At 46.0% G+C, this 19,553-nt stretch overlaps 1 protein-coding gene across 1 annotated transcript in view; it reads right to left on the bottom strand.

Moving 5' to 3' along the window:
• Positions 1-950: 950 nt before the first annotated feature.
• The window catches only part of LOC135820117 (uncharacterized), a 41,836-nt gene continuing 23,233 nt past the window's right edge, over positions 951-19,553 (bottom strand). The window contains exons 4-15 of the mRNA XM_065333426.1: positions 18,597-18,671; positions 14,649-14,846; positions 12,503-12,728; positions 11,834-12,114; positions 10,211-10,414; positions 6,684-7,838; positions 5,515-5,596; positions 4,665-4,731; positions 4,131-4,216; positions 3,497-3,967; positions 2,514-2,822; positions 951-1,090 (exon numbers count right to left, since the gene is read on the bottom strand). Coding sequence (XP_065189498.1) covers positions 2,536-2,822; positions 3,497-3,967; positions 4,131-4,216; positions 4,665-4,731; positions 5,515-5,596; positions 6,684-7,838; positions 10,211-10,414; positions 11,834-12,114; positions 12,503-12,728; positions 14,649-14,846; positions 18,597-18,671 — 3,132 coding nt within the window. The 3' untranslated portion in view covers positions 951-1,090; positions 2,514-2,535. The remainder of the gene's footprint in view (positions 1,091-2,513; positions 2,823-3,496; positions 3,968-4,130; positions 4,217-4,664; positions 4,732-5,514; positions 5,597-6,683; positions 7,839-10,210; positions 10,415-11,833; positions 12,115-12,502; positions 12,729-14,648; positions 14,847-18,596; positions 18,672-19,553) is intronic.

Genomic DNA, 19,553 nt, shown 5'->3' on the forward strand with positions numbered 1-19,553 from the left:
ACCCGATAAACCCTAGCGCTAGATGCTCTATGCTCTAGAGGTAGCCAAATTGAATTTTAAGAGAGCGGGAATATTTATGTATACATGTACAACTTAAAGCTTCATGCCATCTCAGGCACTCATCAGGATATATACATGTACATGTACATGACATGTAGTAGCAAAACACACAGCCAGTGGAAACATACCAGCAGTCTTGGCAAGCACACTGCACAGCAAACAATAAAACAAAATAAGTATGTGTGTGTGCGCAAGTGCGCGTGAGTGGAATTGGGAGAGAGGATGGGAGAGAAGAGGGAAGAGGGGGGGGGGGGGGGCAGAAGTGGTAGTCCTGCTGTTTGAGAAAATATTTCCAAAGAAGGTCACCTTCAATAGAATCAACATGGGGTATATCCACAACTAGTGAGCAAGCAACTCAAGAATACAATAATGATACATGGGGAGATGAGGAAAAATAACACGTTGGATAGGGCAGAGCAGTGGCAGGGGAAGAACGACACGAACAAGCATACCGGGATACGGGCAACGAGTTCTGTCGACTGTATGAGTATGACTGTTGTGATGTTCATGGAGTGCTGGGAGAAAGCAGTCTTGCACAATCGGAACAGTGATGTACATGGAGTGCTGGGAGAAAGCAGTCTAGCAGAATCTGAACAGTGATGTACATGGAGTGCTGGGAGAAAGCAGTCTAGCAGAATCTGAACAGTGATGTACATGGAGTGCTGGGAGAAAGCAGTCTAGCAGAATCTGAACAGTGATGTACATGGAGTGCTGGGAGAAAGCAGTGTAGCAGAATCTGAACAGTGATGTACATGGAGTGCTGGGAGAAAGCAGTCTAGCAGAATCTGAACAGTGATGTACATGGAGTGCTGGGAGAAAGCAGTGTAGCAGAATCTGAACAGTGATGTACATGGAGTGCTGGGAGAAAGCAGTCTTGCACAATCTGAACAGTGATGTACATGGAGTGCTGGGAGAAAGCAGTCTTGCAGAATCTGAACAGTGATGTACATGGAGTGCTGGGAGAAAGCAGTCTAGCAGAATCTGAACAGTGATGTACATGGAGTGCTGGGAGAAAGCAGTCTAGCAGAATCTGAACAGTGATGTAACAGACATTATGCATGTGCATGTACATATACACACATACACACACACATGCATGCACACACACACACATACACACACACACACACACACACACACACACACACACACACACACACATATATATACACATACACATACACATATATATACAAAAGGAAACACACACATGTAAACACCCACAAACACCCACAAACACGCACATCATGTACACACACGCACACCAACAGATGCACACAAACACACACAAACTTGTTCTATACAGACACTGACCATACAAAAGCACACCCACACATGAACACACAGGCTTCCCCATATGAGTGCCCAGATTCCAACACACCCACACCCTCACTCCCGCCCCCCCCCCCCCAATACACACAAACACACACGCCTACACACATATACACACACACACACATACACACACACACCTACCCCAACTCCACCCCAACACACAGCCTCAAACCGACCCTCACACCCAGCCTCACTCTCACACCCACCCTCACACACAGCCTCACACCCAGCCTTACACCCGGCCTCACACCCAGCCTCACACGCAGCCTCACCCCCACCCTGACACCCAGCCTCACATCCAGCCTCACGGTCACCCTCAAACCGACTCGCCTGTCCGACCGTCGACCATTTATAAGTTCACAAATGCCTGGACTACTTGGTGCTGTCTGGGATCGATAGCTATATGAAGCAGGGAGTTGGATCGATTGTGGCCCCAAACTCCAAAACCGTTTGTTGGCTTGGAGCATTTCTCTTGCAGAGCTGAAGCCAATGGAATTTATACCATCTCCAGCTAGTCATTGGACATTTTGGTAGAACGTAATGGAGTGTGCAGGCCAGCCATCCTTTGCCAAGTTGGCAAGGAAAGATGAAATCAGGTGGAGATAGACCTGAGGTCAAGTACGAGATATGTTTGTAGCACCTCGGCTTCCGGCATGAATTAAAATTCTCGATTTTGTACTTCTGAACAAGCCAAGATATTGCACCCCCCCCCCCCAACATACACACGCGCACACACGCACACACACTAACACACACACATACACACACACATGCACACACACTAAAACACACACACACACCCGCGCGCACACACACGCACACGCACACACACGCACGCACACGCACACACACTATCACACACACACACACACACACACTAACACATGGGTGGCGGCAGCGGTCCGGTTGGTTAGGTCATGGGTAGACCAACTGTTTGGCCACCAAGGTGTGTTCCATGCTGAGTAGTAACATGTATGTATACCCGCTATATCAGACACAAATTACCAAATACTATGGTATGGGCAGACTAATGAAAATCTGCTTGCTCCGCTCCTGTAACATACATGTAGAGGTGAATGTATGACTATGAGAAATAAAAAACCACACAACAAACTTACCACATCATGCCTAGAGTTCCTACTACAGTAGCCTTAGCATGGTGTTGTGCAGATCTTGCAAGTTGAGCTTGCTCACTGCTGCACACAGCTTTCTGTATGCATCCCGCTCTCCAGCACGGATGTATCCAATCAACTTCAGGTGATGACTCTCTACACCTTCAACTCGTTCTATACGGTTTAGTTCCGGAAGGGGATCAAAACCACTCAGGAGTCCTTCTGCCTGAACGCTTTGCCGCAGTGCATCACAAGATATCTTGTACAACTTTGGTAAGATATGTGCGGTGAACAAGTCGTCGTCAAATGGATCAGCTGTAAACAGAAAACAGAAATAGAGGCACACAATACATATAGTTCATTTTAAGTACTCTACGAGTGCATTTTGTCATGAAATACCTAGGAAGAACATGGTCAGCATAAGGTAACCAAGTTGAAGGAAACATGTGATCTTACTGTGTAGGAGAATAAGGCAAAGAATCCAACGAAACACCATAGGATTTGCATTGAAATGTCAGTTTTCTATACACACTGGGAGAAAATGGAGGTTACTACATGCCCACCCACACAGCACTTTCTAAACTGTAATTGGTGATGAACACTCATTCTCTTGCCACCCTCGTCTGTTTATGCAGGGTGCCTAGTCGATTCAAGGATGGTAATAGGGTAAGTGGATGCGGATGTCAGAAAAGAGAAAGTGGAGTTGGGAAAAGCAGAGGTGGATGTGGAGGAGAGGAACGGAGGCAGATGTGAAGAGGGTGGTGCGAAATGACTTTTAATAAATAAAATCACGGTTCGCACAAGAGTCAGCTGGAGGCCGAGTTTTTCGCATCCGTATGAACACCATGAAGGTCTAGGATCAAAGCGCAGAAGACGCTCTTAAGCGGCGAGAGAGATGAGTGGATCAGAACCACCACAAAGTGGACAAAGACTACTGCAGAATGAATAAAACTAAAAAATTATGTTGAGGATCACTATCTGTCTCATACCTTCACTCTCTGCTACAGTCACTGCTGCTGCTGCTGCTGCTACTACTGCTGCTGGTGGTGCTGCTGCTGCTGCTGATGCTGCTGCTGCTTCTGCTGCTGGTGCTGCTGCTGCCGCTGCTCGTGGTGCTGCTACTGGTGCTGCTGCTGCCGCTGCTCGTGGTGCTGCTACTGGTGCTGCTGCTGCTGCCGCTGCTCGTGGTGGTGCTACTGGTGCTGCTGCTGCTGCCGCTGCTCGTGGTGCTGCTACTGGTGCTGCTGCTGCTGCCGCTGCTCGTGGTGCTGCTACTCGTGCTGCTGGTGCTGCTGCTGCCGCTGCTCGTGGTGCTGGTGGTGGTGCTGCTGCTGGTGGTGCTGGTGCTGCTGCTGGTGCTGCTACTGGTGCTGCTGCTGCTGCTGGTGCTGCTGCTGATGGTGGTGGTGGTGCTGCTGGTGCTACTGTTGATGTGAGCAATTCTGCTGCTACCTCAGCCTCTGTTACGACAAACAGAAATGAAGCGAAAACCAGACGTACTAGTATGTATGAAAGCCTTTGAAAAATTTCTTATAACATGTTGTAAATCGCAGGAAATTCTGTCTAGGCAAGTGATCATCATGAATATGAAGTAGCAGAGGTTGTGAAGTAAAACGGACTCACCCTGGACCAGAGTGTACTTGTCAGAGTCCACGATCAGCTTATCCGTAATGCGCATGGCGTGCAAATGAGATCGGAGCATCCCCATGCTGCAAATCAAAACAACACATCAAAATATAGACACAGAAACAGGCATACCCACATGGCGGCAAAATCATACACCCACATTCACACAAGCAGGCTCGCTCGCACCAACGCATGCGAGCGCACGCATGCACGCACACACACATACACACAAACACATACAGAAGTAGAGAGGAAACCAATATCATAATCACATATTGTTCAATTTATGGCTATTAGCCATAGAAACAGATGTCGTTCAGAAAGTGGTGAAAATCATGCAACTGCATTGTAAAATAGAGCGGTTGTCAGTTGACAATACCCCCTTTAAGTAAGATGTTATTGCAGAATACAATGCACACTTCATAGGTACTGCAGATTGCAGTGGTGTTCTTGAGAGGAATCCGAATTTACACTACAACCCATTCATCACTATGAGAAATGAAACCAACTTGAGAGAAATGCTATACTCACCATGGGGTTTGGCCAAGGAAGGACGTCTCGTGTGCAGTTTGGAAGCAATCATCCGCCAATGGAACATCTGTTAGAAGGCATCAAGACAAACATAACAGATACAAAACAATAGATGGAGTGTGTACAAGACAAACACTGGACGTGTTGAAAACATCAACTAGAACAAGACCACCGACAGTATCACAATAGACTGAATAAACTTGAATGTAAGTATTCTCCATTGTTTCTAAAAACACTAAAAAATCAATACACATTACACTAAGACTATACACCATACAGAAAACAACCATCACATTCAGATTTTCCGTGTTTCATCTTTTACGCTGTTTTTCAGTCGTGAGTCAGTCAAATGAGAATTCAAGTCGGCAGAAAAACCGCAAGCTCCCATGTAGGGAGCAACACACTCTTCCCCTACTATCGCCCAAGTCGCACCAATCTCTTCTTCACATTTTTAGGTCATGCTGTGTTTATTACACTACCAAATAATGTGGCAGTGAGAGGTCTTCTGCCGAACTATGGACCATGGTGGATTGAATTTCAACTGGATTTTACTAATTTCCGCCAGGTTTAGGATCGACAAGTTGACTGTTGTGTTGACATAAACCTATTGTCAGGCGATATTATGAAAACTTGTTCTGAGACTATATTGGCTTCAATTGGGTTTGAAAAAAAGACAGAGATGAAAAAAGGCGGTCGGTCGGGTGATCCAAAACAACGAATTTATTCTGGGTGGCCTTATGTACATTTTGTTCGAAGGCTATATCGGCTTCAATTGGGATTGAAAAAGGTAGAGATACTCAGATGGGAATGGATTGTAGACCAAATTAATATACATGATACACAAACTCACTCTCAATCTCACAGCGGAGACGCTCTTCCTGGTTGAAACGCTGTTGCTCATAGGTGATGATGTCAGGAAATGCGTTCAGCAGCTGTAATACCATAGACGTACACACATACACATAAACAGACACACACATACCATGTTCACACACACACACACACACACACACACACACACACACAAACAGACACACACACACACAAACAGACACACACACACAAACAGATACACACACACACAAACAGACACACACACACACACATGTACACACATAAACACAAGAAAAGTGTTAGAAAGCAAACAAAGATTCCTCGGGGGAACAAAGCATAAAAGCAATATTATCCTTCTGTCTAGCTTGGCTAAAATCATAAAAACAATAAAAGGGAAAACAGGGAAAACAGACATCAATTATCCTGCGATTATCCAAAAGGCATTTATCCCCTGTTTTCAAGCAAAAACTCGAGAAAACTGACATGAGAAACTCAAAAAATTATTAAAACTTTAAAATAGAATGGGTAGACCATTTTCCCATGCACAGAAACTTTGCAAATGACTCAAACGTTCAGGAAAAAGACATTACTTGCACATGGTTCTCGTCTTTAGTTTATACATGTAAGTAGACCTGTACTATCCTGTGTACTCGTGTTATGGCGCTTTGCCACTATGTACCGTCAGCTGTTATGATTGCTGTATTAATCCGTTTCCAGTTTTGAGTGTTGGAGTAAATTGTTGACAATTTGTGTGTTTTTTGGTTTTTTGGCAGTTGCACGCGTGTGTTCACCTCATTGTCCTCGCTCGTTCCTCATTTCTTTTGTTCATTTGGCTCATGTGAAGACTAGCCAAGCTTGCTTGGTGATGTCAGCACGAACAGCCACACTACCAACAAGAGTGCATGAAAACCAGAGTGTGCAGCTACGGATGGGTTGCTATCACGGCAGAATTCCGTGATGACATCATCTTAGCGCTGTAGTGCGTACAAGCAGGATTCTCTTTCTGCACAACTGCAGCTCAGTTGTAAGCACTATGCCATGTCCCGCCTCAGGTCTGCGCCAAATATGACGTAATCACGAAAGTTCGCCGTGACAGACACCCATATTAGAAAAAGCCCCAGGCTGCACACTCTGCTTTCAATGTACTCTTGATAATAATAATAATAAAATGAAATTGCCACTCACCATGCTCTCATTCTCCTCCAGCATCTTGCAAATCTCTCGGTAGAAGTTGGCGAATGGCGAAGAGGAGCAGTGCTGTGCTATCAAGCTAAACAGCAGAGTGGACGTGTGACGGTCACTTTTGCTGCACCACGCCAGCAAAACCAGCGAGGCATTCGTCTGACTCGATCCAGTGGACGACACTGATGCAGCACCAGCAAGCCTGCTGATCTCTCTCTCACTCACGTCTAGATGTGATTGGAGATCGTCCAGGAATGAAGAATCTCGCAGACTCTCCAGGCGATCGGTACACTGAACAGGAAGCATGCTGACGTGCGTGGCAGGAACGTAGTGGAGATCCTCAACTGAGTCAACGAAGACACCACTGGAATCTTTGACATCTCTGCTTTGCGCGCTGTTGGCAGCACGAATGACGGCTTCGGATGAGTACGATCCAACAGCTGAAGAGATTGCAGCTGGTGAAGCCGATTGCTCGATAAGCTGACGCATGCTGCTCAAGCTGAGTACAGCGGGCTCTACCGAAGTACCACGACTGTACCTCTTGAGTAGATCGAGGAAGAGACGACGAAATAACCAGTGAACATGGTGAACTACTTGCAGGTACCTACTGCAACTGGACGTCACTACAACACAACAACGCTGACGGTCGGACGAAAACACAATCAGCGCTGTTGTATGCGGATACGGGTGGACAATGATGGCGTTCTTAAAGAACATAGGATCAGTACTGGAGAAAAAGCAGGCGGAGTAATCGTACACACGTGCTTGGTATTGTACAATGAGCGCAGATGAGAATGGCACACAGCCATTGCAGGTGTACACAGAGCCAACCATCACTTGTGAGGTCATGAAGGCTCTGTGCACCTTCAATGGCTGGGTGCACTCAGGAAACAGGGAGAGAGCAAGGATATATTTCTGATAGCGGATGGTCAAGCCGAGCTGTAGAACCAAACGCACGCAAAGTGGAGCATGTTCGCCGACTTTGGCGAAGGCAGTGAGTGAACGGACGAACTCCTCTTCACTAATCTTGTACTCCCTGGCAATGCCATCAGGTCCGATTGGGAAGACGTTGGAAGAGTACACGAAACCGATCACGTCCTGCAGGAGCCAGCGAGGCTGATGAACCACCAGATCATTCAGTTCCGGGAATGTTATGACCTTTAGCAGTATCAAAGGCATTCCACATGCACATACAAACACACAAAAACAACACATACATACGTACATGCACACACACACATACACACACACACAGTGCCACATACACACACACACATACACACACAGTGCCACACACACACATGAGCGCGCACACAGACACACAGACACACACACACACACGTACACACAACAGAAATGCATATCAAGTACAAAGAAACGTATAGATAAATTTCCCCCTCTAATCCGGCACTTGTCTATCCACAACCCTTGCCAACCAGCCCATTATCTGGCAAAACGATTTTTTAAGTTCATTTCCTACACTTTAATCCGGCACTTGAATTCCGTCACCCGCGGCGATTTTCTGCAACAAATCGCTCAAACAGTATATAATTCGATTTTATAATCCAACAGTTGTACATCGCATACCGTACCCGTGCATAGCTATGTTAGTTTGGTCAGTGCATGACATGCATGAACTAACTTATCAGGTAGCATTTTGCACATGTAACATACACTTGGGACTATCCTATAGCTTGTGTAGACATGCATTCCACAAAGCACTCAGATTGACACAGAAAATCTCTGCGTTTTGACGTACAACAAAAACATGTATGTAGGGTAACCTCCCGCGACAGCGCGTCCATGTTAGCGCGGTGCAGTTCAGCGCAACCGCCTTAGCGCGAGGCATTTCAGCTCTGTGCCATTTCAGCGCCGTCTCTTGACAGCGCCAATGATCTCAGCGCGAAATTTTAAAGCGCAGGACATGTCAGCGCCAATTTCTTCAGCGCAGATTTTTCCGCGGGAGGCACTTCAGCGCCGTACATGTTAATGTACGTACGGGCACCAATTAGTGACTATTAGTGACTATCAAGGTATGCTGTTGTCAACTGATGGCATTGCCATTCCTGCCAGAAGACCAGGTCACAGGCGCCTTCGATTGGTTGGAGGAGATCGCCTCTGATTTAAACCTTCAACAATTGCCAGTGGACACAGTGGATTGAGAATGCTAACGTTCCGATGTCGCTGTGGTGCTGCCATGGAAGGGACGTCAGGACCAACAACGGTGTTGAGGGATGGCACCATCGATTTAGCCGAAAAGTGAACATCACCCATCCCAACGTTTGTGTGCTGTTGGAGCAACTGAAGAAGGAGGCTTCGCGTACGGAGCTTCTTGCCGTCAGATGCCAGATGCAAGCTGGCCAGCGCATCCCAGTCGGGAAAGCTTCATATACTCGCCTTAACGATCGAGTTCACGTCCTGGAAGTCAGACGTGCAAATGGGGAAATCACTAATTTTGAATTTCTTTGGAATGTTGGTCGACTTCTTCATTTCTAATCTACGGATTCTCTTGTCATATCGCTATATGCCTACTAAATAATTTCAATAAACTATGTGAAAACAAGTTTGTCAAAGAATCACCAAATCACCAAATCCCGCTAGCGTGAGTGCAGACGAGACCACTAATTCTGTGCGTACGATAATGCGCACGATACTGCGTACTAAAGTACGCGCGAAAGTGCTCCGCGCTGACATTATATGCGCTGAAGTGCCTGGCGCTGACATTACCTCGCGCTGAAGTGCCTGGCGCTGCCACTACCCCACGCTGAAATGCCTTGCGCTGAAGTGGTCGCGCTGAAATGCTGCGCGCTGTAGTGGACGCGCTGTCGCGGGATGGAATCATTCCAAATACTTGAGCCGGGTTGGAGGACAGAATTTGATAATCCAGCACCCTTGTTTATCCAGCAGAAAATGTCGCTGCAAAAGGTGCCGGATTAAAGAGGGATGACTGTAGTTTTAAAACTTGTCTCCCATTATCTATTGTATAAATATACAACCTAATGGGCTATTGGTGTGCATACAGCAAACAGTTTCGGTTAAATTTTGCGCTGGACTTCAGAATTGTTCCTTAAATTCATGGCACACCGCCCATATTCTCTTAAGTGGGCATAAAACTTCTCAACATGATGTCTTCAGTTCTTACTCATCGTACACACACAACTACAATAGTTCGTTCTCCAGCGGGCAAATTTCTCCCCCAAAGAGCTGCAGTAGCTAGATTACCATTGGGCTTTAGTGCATGTGCATGTGTGGTTCATGAGGTTCTCGGAGAAACACAATCCACATGTTTCAAATTGGTACGATCACATGTTTGCCAACTCATCCGAGTCGGGCATTCACATGAGTGATATCTAGAATGTAACACATCGTGCAGGTTATAGGGGCACCCAACCGGCAAAGCCTTCCAAAGCTTGATGTCATAATGGGCTTTGAGCATAGCAAACCTCAAGGTGAACAAGGAAATCATTCTCTATGTACACACATAAATTCATCATCACATGTCATCATTTCTAGGCATGTGTTGCTCTTACATATCCATATGCACTCAAGATGCGTAGATATCTGTCTATCCGGTCAGCGAATCGTTCTGACGGTGCAGTGTCGGTTCCTTGGCTTGAATTGTAGAGTGCCAGCACAAACTCATCTCTTGAGCAGTATGGATTGGGCATAGATGCCTGAACCGCATCCAAATGCTTTCGAGCCATTTGCAGCGAACGTGGTTGCTTGGGAGATTTCTGCAGCCAAAGTTGAAAAAGTAATAATTTCATAGGAATGTGTTAGATTGCCACACGGGAGCTTGCGCATTTTCGCCGACTTGACTAGACACTTGACTGACTCACGACTGCTATCCAGAGCACACGAGAAATCCCTCAAACATTTGGCTCGGCAAATGTGCAAGAAAGCACCACTCCCTCCTCAACACTTTCCAACTGTACAATACATGTAATCGCTAAAGTTGCGACCACTCTTCTCGTACTGTTGTGCCTGACGCTGGCTGACGACTAGCTGTTTCCGAGATGAAAGAGGTGTGAATAACCATGGGTCCTCATCGTCTGTTCTACCTAACCATGAGCCGCACTGACTCACGCTGTTATCTGATGTGCACTAGGGGTTCATCGCGCTGGAAATGGAGCGTCTCAGTTTTTATCCCTGGTTATGTTTGGATCTGGAGAGCATTTAACGAGTATATAAGTGGTGCAGACAAAATCTTCCAAGAGAAAGCAGCAGGGAGAAGTGCTTTCTTGCACGTCTGCCAATTTAATAGTTCGAGGAACTTCCCATGTGTCTCGTGTCGACATCACAACAGTACAAAATAGACGCAGTCTTGAGTCAGTCAAGTGTCAAATCAGGTCGGCAGAAAATCTTAATCATATAAAAGGGTGGCAAAATACTGGCATAGTAGAAGTCACGATCCGGGTATAAAGGTTTGCATCAGGATTTTATAGTGGTGGTGAGCAATTTCCGTACAAATATACATCTTGCAGGTCGCACGCTTCACATTTCGGCAGGACAGCGCAAATTTGATTGGAAGTATAGGATTAAAGTGGTGTTGCGCCTTTTCCGATCAACATCAGTCTATTGACAGGGAAATATAGACATACCGAGTTGTGATATTTTCATTTTGCATCGTACCATAAAACGGCACAGGCACAGGCACAGGCACAGTGGGATGGTCTAAGACCATGATTGAGAAATGAAAGGTACCAGGTTCAAGTCCTGCTTGGAAGCGGAAGGATTTTTCCAACCGTGCTGCGACCCACAGTTAATTGGGAACTCGTGGCCTGGCATGAGTAAAACAAGGATTTGACAAATGGGATTTAGGCCTTTGGCCTATGGTCGGTGGATCTGATCTATCCTACCCACCGTTTAAGAGCCGCATCTGACGCCTGATCATGGGGTGGTGGCGTCCCACGGAAGCAGAAAGGTGGTTCTTGACCAGGGAGTAGTATGACTCCTTGTTCTTGACCTGCCCGGTACGTGAACCCGTCGAATTTTAAATTTTTTAAATTTTATAAAACGATAAATTGCATAGCGGTTCTGTAAGGCGCATCCTTGGGGGGGGGGGGGGGAGGAGGGGGGGCTACTCGACCAGCTACTCGCCCAACACTCAAGACAGAGAAAGGTTATCAAAATTGGCAAAGAAGTAATCTTACCGCCAACACTCGGTTCACCAAGCTCATGAATAGTCTCCTAAGATCATTCATGCTGGAACTGTCGGACTTTCTAGCATCCACTACTCTCACAAAGGAGAGATCCAAGTGCTGAGAGATTGATTTCATTCCTCTCCTTATGGCATTCTCCACTTCAGTGCGCTGTTCCGGTTTAAGCTTATCAGCTCTTGTGGCAATGGCGATGACATCAAGTTTCTGCGTCTGTTGCAGTTCTTCCTGCTGCTCCTGCTGCTGCTGTTCTTGTTGCTCAGTCTGTAGAGAGCCTGATAATTCAAGAAGACAAGTGACACGATTGCCAACAACAAGGAATACCATTCCATGATTACGCAGTTAATCAATCCAGGACAGTATAGAATTCCAATTTTTCCCTTGTATGCCGAATGGAGAAGGTGGCATGCCTCTCCATCCCAAGATCGTATCACGGTATAACTAGTTTGAGTGATATGGGAATCAGGGCAGGCCGGTGATCAACTGCTGCTCGTTTTTGGGGTATTTTCTGGGGAGAAAAGCTATGATTGAACAGGAAACTGGAACGGTTTGTGCCTCTCGTTTTAACTTTGTGATTTCCGGTAGGGATTTACGTGCAGTGTTCATGATTGGCTGAATGGATCATGTGACATGCAAGAAAATTATCCATTGCTATCCACTTACCATCATCAGGTGCACACAAGCGACCAACAATATTGGCGGCAGTTGCACTGACAGTCTGTGCGATCTCATCAACACACTGTGTGCCGTCCACCACTATTGCAGCAACAGATGGTGCTGTCATGGCAACCGTGAAAATGTCATGCGACGCGGTATAATGTTCTTGGCCTGCAAAGTCGCGGAAATGCACCTTCACCTTCGATTGGTTGTAAATGGTTTCTTCAATTCCCTATAAGGAATAGATAAAAATACAAAATTATTGTGCCCTGAGAAAGAGAATAGTGTATGAATCATACCCAGCTCATTGCGATCACACTGTTCTACAGCAACAGTATACCATACTCATGCGATTAGTGTCGCTGGGGGCACTAGAGGGGCACTATCACTGAATGCTTTTACATTTACGTCACCCATGATAAAGCAAAGAAGGCAAAAAAACAGAGCCTAATGTTTCCTGTAAACTATCACCCAAGTCTGCATCCACAGGGCCACTGTCTAGTATGCTACCAGTACAGGGCAAACTCACAAAGTGTGCACAGCACAGGAAGCCAGCTCAAATAAGGCCCAAGGCCCGCACGCTCAAACGTGCCCGGCACGGACCAAAGACTACGGCCGATTTGCAGCGCAAGAAACCAGCTGGATTAAAGACTGGCGGGCTGGACGACCCCAGAAGGAAGCAAACTATTCAAGCCGACTCCACATGGCACAAGAAAAGGATTGAAAAAGGTTTCAAACCGATTGAATTGAACAGTTGAGTAGAAAGTTAGAGAATACCGGAGGAGCAAAAAGCCCAACCGCCCAGTTTGAGTTCGAGTCACGTCAGTTCCTAGTACAGGCAGACTCCCTCTAATTCGAATACGGTATAATTCGAAAATTCCGTGAAATTCGAAGTTTTCCGTTGTACCGATCTTCTGCAAGTCCCTTCAAGTCAAATTCGAATGCATAATTCGAACTACGAAAAGTGTGCGCGCTGGATACAGTCCATCAGCCAGTGGTGCCAAAGTGAGTCCCTTGTTGCACTTACAAATCGCACACCTGGAACTGACGTCAAGCGACAGCAAAAGCATCACTGAATCCGATCTACCTACTTTCCCTCGCGAAACTCTTGCACTCCTTTGCCAGTGCGCGTTGGAAGTTTGACAATTTTCTTCTTCTTCGTCAGCCATTACGAGGTTTTCCATCCATGTTATTAGGTCATCCAATGCGTCTTCAGTGAAAAACGGGCGAGTTTGGTCAACGTTTGGTGTGATTTTCCGTGGCTATGGTTTATACTGCAAATCTTCTCGATTTGCAAGATTTGTCCAGTAATTCACAGAAATCTGAAAGTTCATTCCTGAAACGCGCATGGCACTGATTGGAGATTGGGTTTAGGTCACAACAATGGCTGTCGATGAAATGCACAAAAATTTCACTTTGTCGCACTTCCCCCTGCAGAGCGTGCAAGTCGTTTTTTTGCGGATTCGGTGTGCAGGGTACCTAAACTTTGAGGCCCGTTGATGCCAAAATCAAGTATTCAGGGTGCTTGAATTTGTGATGATTTCTGAATTCTTGAAAACTGGGCTAATAGATCGCACTCTGTCTTCGCACAAAAGAGCAGTTTACAGTATAGTGACTATGTCCTTCAAGCGAGCGCTTATTTCGAAGTGATATGGAGTTTCTCTACTCGTAATTTAAAGTTCATTTTTTCTCCTTGTCCAGCAAAGAGTCCATCCCCTGGTCCACTCCAGGATCGACAATAGTGTTGAAGAAACCCTCCTTCTCTCGGAATTTGATTCAAGCCTGTGCAAGGAAAAATGCGAAGATTGGATGGAAGATGACTTCTTCCAGGTGGCTGGCTCACTTTGCGAATCTCTGTGGCTTGTCATGCCGCGCCAGCTCATGCGCAGAGAAAAATTTGGGACGGAACAACAACTGGAAGTCGTAAAAATTGTTTACCTCTCTTTCTCCTTGTGATTGGCTTACCGCCTTTTGATAGTTTGGTCGTGTAGGGTTCATAACATCTACATTCTGCACTTTCCTGTTCGTGTTGATTTGTGTTTATATGGAATGAAACTAAACTTGTCACTAAGAATTTGGACTTGTATTCATCCAAATTACAATCTGTAGCACTCTGTGCACTCTACTTCGCAGTACATTGCTTTCAACTCACCTTTGTTCGGGATGCTAAATCTTTTGCCTTCATGTCCGGTTGATTCTCCTTACGTCGTAGTTTATTGAAGAATCCTTCTGCTGTGAAGGATGCAATGAAGGTAGATTTCCCTGAACCTTCTGCTCCACACACGTTGGCAATCAGTTCAGTAGGATCAGTGTAACCCTCAACACCAAACTCTTCACGTATCAAGCTGGTCTGGAGCATGCAAATACAGCACATAACAACAATACACAAAGCAAGTAAGTTGAACACTGTCATGAACTACAGAGTTGCTCGGTGAAATTCAACCAAAATTGCAAAGCTGGCGCCCTCGATCAGTTCCGATTATAGTATTGCCCATATTTACGTCCAGGGTGCCAAGGGCCGAGCAAATTGAGATTGCCAAATTTGGGCACGGGGCGAATTCCACCGAGCGCAACTGTAGATATTACGGTTTGTCCGCACAGCTGGACATACACTAGACACTATCTTTCATCTGACAATAATCTAGTTGCTATCGGGTTGTTCAATGCAACTAGCACTTCAAGCCGATTATGAGGACAATTGATGTACGAGTCCATAGTGGGCTCAGAGAGCACACTAGTATAGTGTCAATCATCATAATCACACACAACTCATCCCAGTCTGTCCAGGAATTCATTGGGATTTTAGAGGAGAATTTCTCCCATCAGCTTTCCTCATTCTACGTTGATGCCGCAATAGAAATGAATGATCGCCAATCTGGCTACTCTACTTGCTACACCACCGGAAGTAGTAGAAGAGATTTACGTCTCCAGTTTGGCCTCCAACGTGTGGTGACATTCGACACTCATAACACCCCATATGTCTTGTCCTTGTGCATTGACTTTGCCGTCCCTTACGATCCTGGTCTACAAGCACTCTTTCCTGTCACGTATGTTGTTACTCTTTGCTGTTCTCTCAATACCGACATTGGACATCGACAGGCCTATTTCTCTTTTATATCTCTCTCTATCTCTCTCTCTCTCCTGCTCTGTCTCTCTCTCCCTCACTCTCACTCTCTTTCACTCACTCTTTCTCTCTCTCTCTCCCTAGCCTGTGAGTTGTAACTATTACTTCCTCCGTTAACACAAAACGTTGTGATGGATTTTTGAGGGATTGGTTTGCGCACGAACTGGTGTGAAATGAGTCACGATCACTTTCTCAACCTGGCCATGACAGAGATAGGAGGCAAGGAAAGCGACCTTTCGAAGGAAACTGAGCGGAATTGGTGGTTGCGCTGTGGCAACATAGGTGATGGCAGCCATGGCGAGCGAAACCAAATACCACATTCTCGGAGGGCATAATGCAATGCTTGGCCGCTCTGACACTGAGTTTGAGAGTGAAAAAGGGCGATGGAACAGAGAAGTGATCCCACGCAATGAGCAAGTGAACAAGCAGCTGGTCCGATCGCACGGTGCTATGAAATGATTCTGAATTCAAGTCCTTGTTCAACCTGCGCAAAGCCTAGGTTTGAATGCTGATCAGGCATTCTTTAGAAATCTGCAGTGCGACGTGAGCCTAGTGTCTAAGGAAAGTCGACAGGACTTGCTGGCTGCCGCCGTCCAGTGCTGGCTGGAGCATCCATCAGAGAAATGGAATCAGTTTGGCCATCAGGCGAAATTACTGGTCAGTCGGCAACACGCATTTTTCACAAAAAATTGCGTTTCACCTGCTGGGAGAGTATGCGTGTACTCGAGTCTCATCCTGAGCACGTTTTTTTTCTTTTTTTTTCAGCTCCAGTATAGCTGTATTTTTCATTGCAAAGCCGTGCTCGATTGTTGTGTTCGTTGTTCAAACGAAGTGGACATTCATTAATGAAGGCAGAGGACATAGGAGCCTGATTGGAGTTTCTTCTGGTATAGGACGGCCACACAGAGACACTTTGGGATTTTCTGAATATAAAATACCGTACGCACGATGCTGAGATCAATTTGTGCGATATCAAATTGTTTGTGATGTACCACATCGAGCAGAACGGGATCCAAACACAAGCTTACCGACGGTTAGGCTGCCGACCTGACTGGACAAATGATCCCTGGCTTCACCAGACGCCAGAAGTCGGACACCATGTCCTTTGCCGCGACGTCCATCTCCAAAAAGAACTCCATCTTCGTCGTGAAAAGGCTTGAAATGCTCAATATTCAACCGAGATTCGCGGTCTCACCCTTTCTCAGATCGAATCATTTTTTGTTGTAGCAGTTGCAGGGCAGATCCTCGCCTTTACTTCAACAGAACATGGCTCCAAAGCATGCCTGGAACAAGCCATATCAAGGTTGCAAGCCACCCCTCTCAGCACTTTTTTTGAAGAAATTCGAAATTTCAATGGTGGAACATATACTATGAAGAGAATTTCAAAAAGTATGTTTCGCGGAGCGATCGCTCAACTTACGTCATTCAAACTTTGCAGAATGGTTCAGACGTACATGCTAGGCATGGAACCACAGAAGATGATAATCATAGCTGACACACAGAGTCACACACACAGCAGATTTGTGTGCACAGATACTAAATTAGTGGACGTCGTCATCTTCTTTCCGCTGATCTCAAATGTACTATGACGTGCTATTTCGCCTGACGGCCGTACCTTTGCTCCACATAGTTCTGGAGAGTGGTGATGAAACCAGCGAGTCATCAAATAATTGTTTCGACTCCCTGGTGGAAATGAGTAATCGCCACCGCGGGGGATCACGCAGCTTGAAAGCCAACTTGTACGACGGCATCCTCACCACCGTTCAGCGGAGTATGATCAAAGAAGCCAAGACAAGACTGAAAAGAGCTGAACAACGACTCGAGAGATATGACGACTCGCGGGCAGCAGATGACGACAGTGACGCAGGGTCAAAATATGTCGAGCGAAAGCGACGCCAACTGAACTCTCTGCCCATTCTCTTGTAAAGGTGTTGTACATGGGCTGAACTACATTTGTCCAGTGATTTACAGTCCATTCAAACTGTTCTTGACCTGCTGCAAGCCTTTTCATATTCATCAAAACCATCACGAAGTTGTTGTTAACGGAGAAAGTACTTGCTATCGTGGTGTTTGTGCTTCCCTTCTCCCCGTTGGACTTCCTTAACCTGAACTTCCACCTTGGAACATTATTCGCTTTTCGCTTCGGAGATGTGTCTGACCTAGGTGTCAAGGTGTTGAATGTCTCAGTACCCGAGCTGGGAAAGGGTTGTCTCGCGTTCCAAGGAGCTAGGCTCTGGAATGCGTTGCCCAGCGAGGTACGGGCTATACCACACCCGGCCCAATTTCGCACTGCTGCTGTTCCATACAGCATAAACCTTTGAGGCAAGACGGATCACTATCGCCATATTTTCATGATATGCCTGTCTGTTGGCCTGGCTGTCTCTCTGCCTTTTTCTCTGACAACCTATTTGTAAATTCGTGCGTGTCTTTTTAGGCGTAGTACCCTGTTGCAGAGATGTCAGCCCTCATTTGTTAGACTTTATAAGTGCAACTCCCCTCTCTCTCTCTCTCTCTCTATCTCTATCTCTATCTCTATCTCTATCTCTATCTCTCTCTCTCTCTCTCTCTCTCTCTCTCTCTCTCTCTCTCTCTCTCTCTCTCGTGCGCGCGCCCCCACTCTCCCTCTGTTTTTGGTGCGCAAAAACATCTCTTGCGTTGATTGCTTTCTTGCTTAGACTTCTGCCGCGCCTTTGTTCTCGCATTCCCCTCTATGTACTAGTGTTGTGCAAACCCTCCGTCTAGTCTGTCTCATTTTGCCCCGAGATGTTTAGACACATAGTGATTATGGCGCTCATCATTCGCTCCCTTGTCAATGGACAATTCTCTCCATTTGATTTTCGCGAATTCAGATAAAGAAAACAACAACCCTGTCAGTTGTGTGCCTAACTGGGCTCGTTACTCACAACTTGAACCACTTTGTCCTTCCTCACAGGCAGGAGGAAAGAGTCAGTAATCCTAAGGAATGACATTTCTAACCTTAATCAAGTCCAATATTTGCATGCGTTTCCACGTTCCAGCTATCCTCCCGGCTTCCTCCACGAGCTCCTTAGCCTGGATTGGAAAAACAGAATCAATATTTGTATAGCAGTACACTCGTCACAGTCATCAATTTCACCAGTCACAATAACCATCAAATATACAAAAATAATCAAAGAAAAGCACCCGCCATTTTACCTGTTACACCATATATAGCAAAAGTGCACGGTAAGAGATGGTAGACCTTTCAGACAGCGCTCAATACTTTACATCATACACAAAAGAAGTGGTCTAAAGTGAAGAGTAAAAATAGATGAAATGTCCACGAAGATGATACCCAAAACACCTTGAAGTAGACAGTGAGGAAAATTAGTAGACTAGTGAAGAACGCATTCTAGTCTTCTTTTACGCAATTAATCTGCAGAAAGTACTCATGTTCAAACTGGCTTCTTTGGAGATCGTCCATGTTATCTAACCTTATGTACCACTACGTGTTTCAGGAACAACAATCATACCATTAGGGATATCAGCGAACGCACTGCGCAGCCCATCTGCGCAGGTCAGCCTGGCCCATCTACGCGCGGCCGACAAGAAAACTCATGAACACTTTCATTTTTTTGCAAAATATATCGTGCGAAGAAGATGCACGGAATGGCTGAAAACTAGGCTGAGGAATAGTAGCATCCAGAGACTCTCAAACAAATTCATGGTCCATCGCTTCTGACAATGGCAGCGAAGACATCAGGGAACTGATTGCAGCAACTCTCTACCAAGCGCGATGCTGGTTACTCACCAGGGCAGGGCGCTTCCATCGCGCAAGAAATGGCCGCGAACGAGAAATGGAAGTCCGATTTTGGAACGATCCAACCAGGGAAATTCCTTGAAAATTGGCCTGAACACCTCTCATACTGGTGTTTCACGATGTGCAAACTTTCAGAGAAATCGACCGGGGAGAAG

The sequence above is a fragment of the Sycon ciliatum genome, chromosome 6 (genome assembly GCF_964019385.1).
Source record: "Sycon ciliatum chromosome 6, ocSycCili1.1, whole genome shotgun sequence".
Classification (NCBI taxonomy): Eukaryota; Metazoa; Porifera; class Calcarea; order Leucosolenida; family Sycettidae; genus Sycon; species Sycon ciliatum.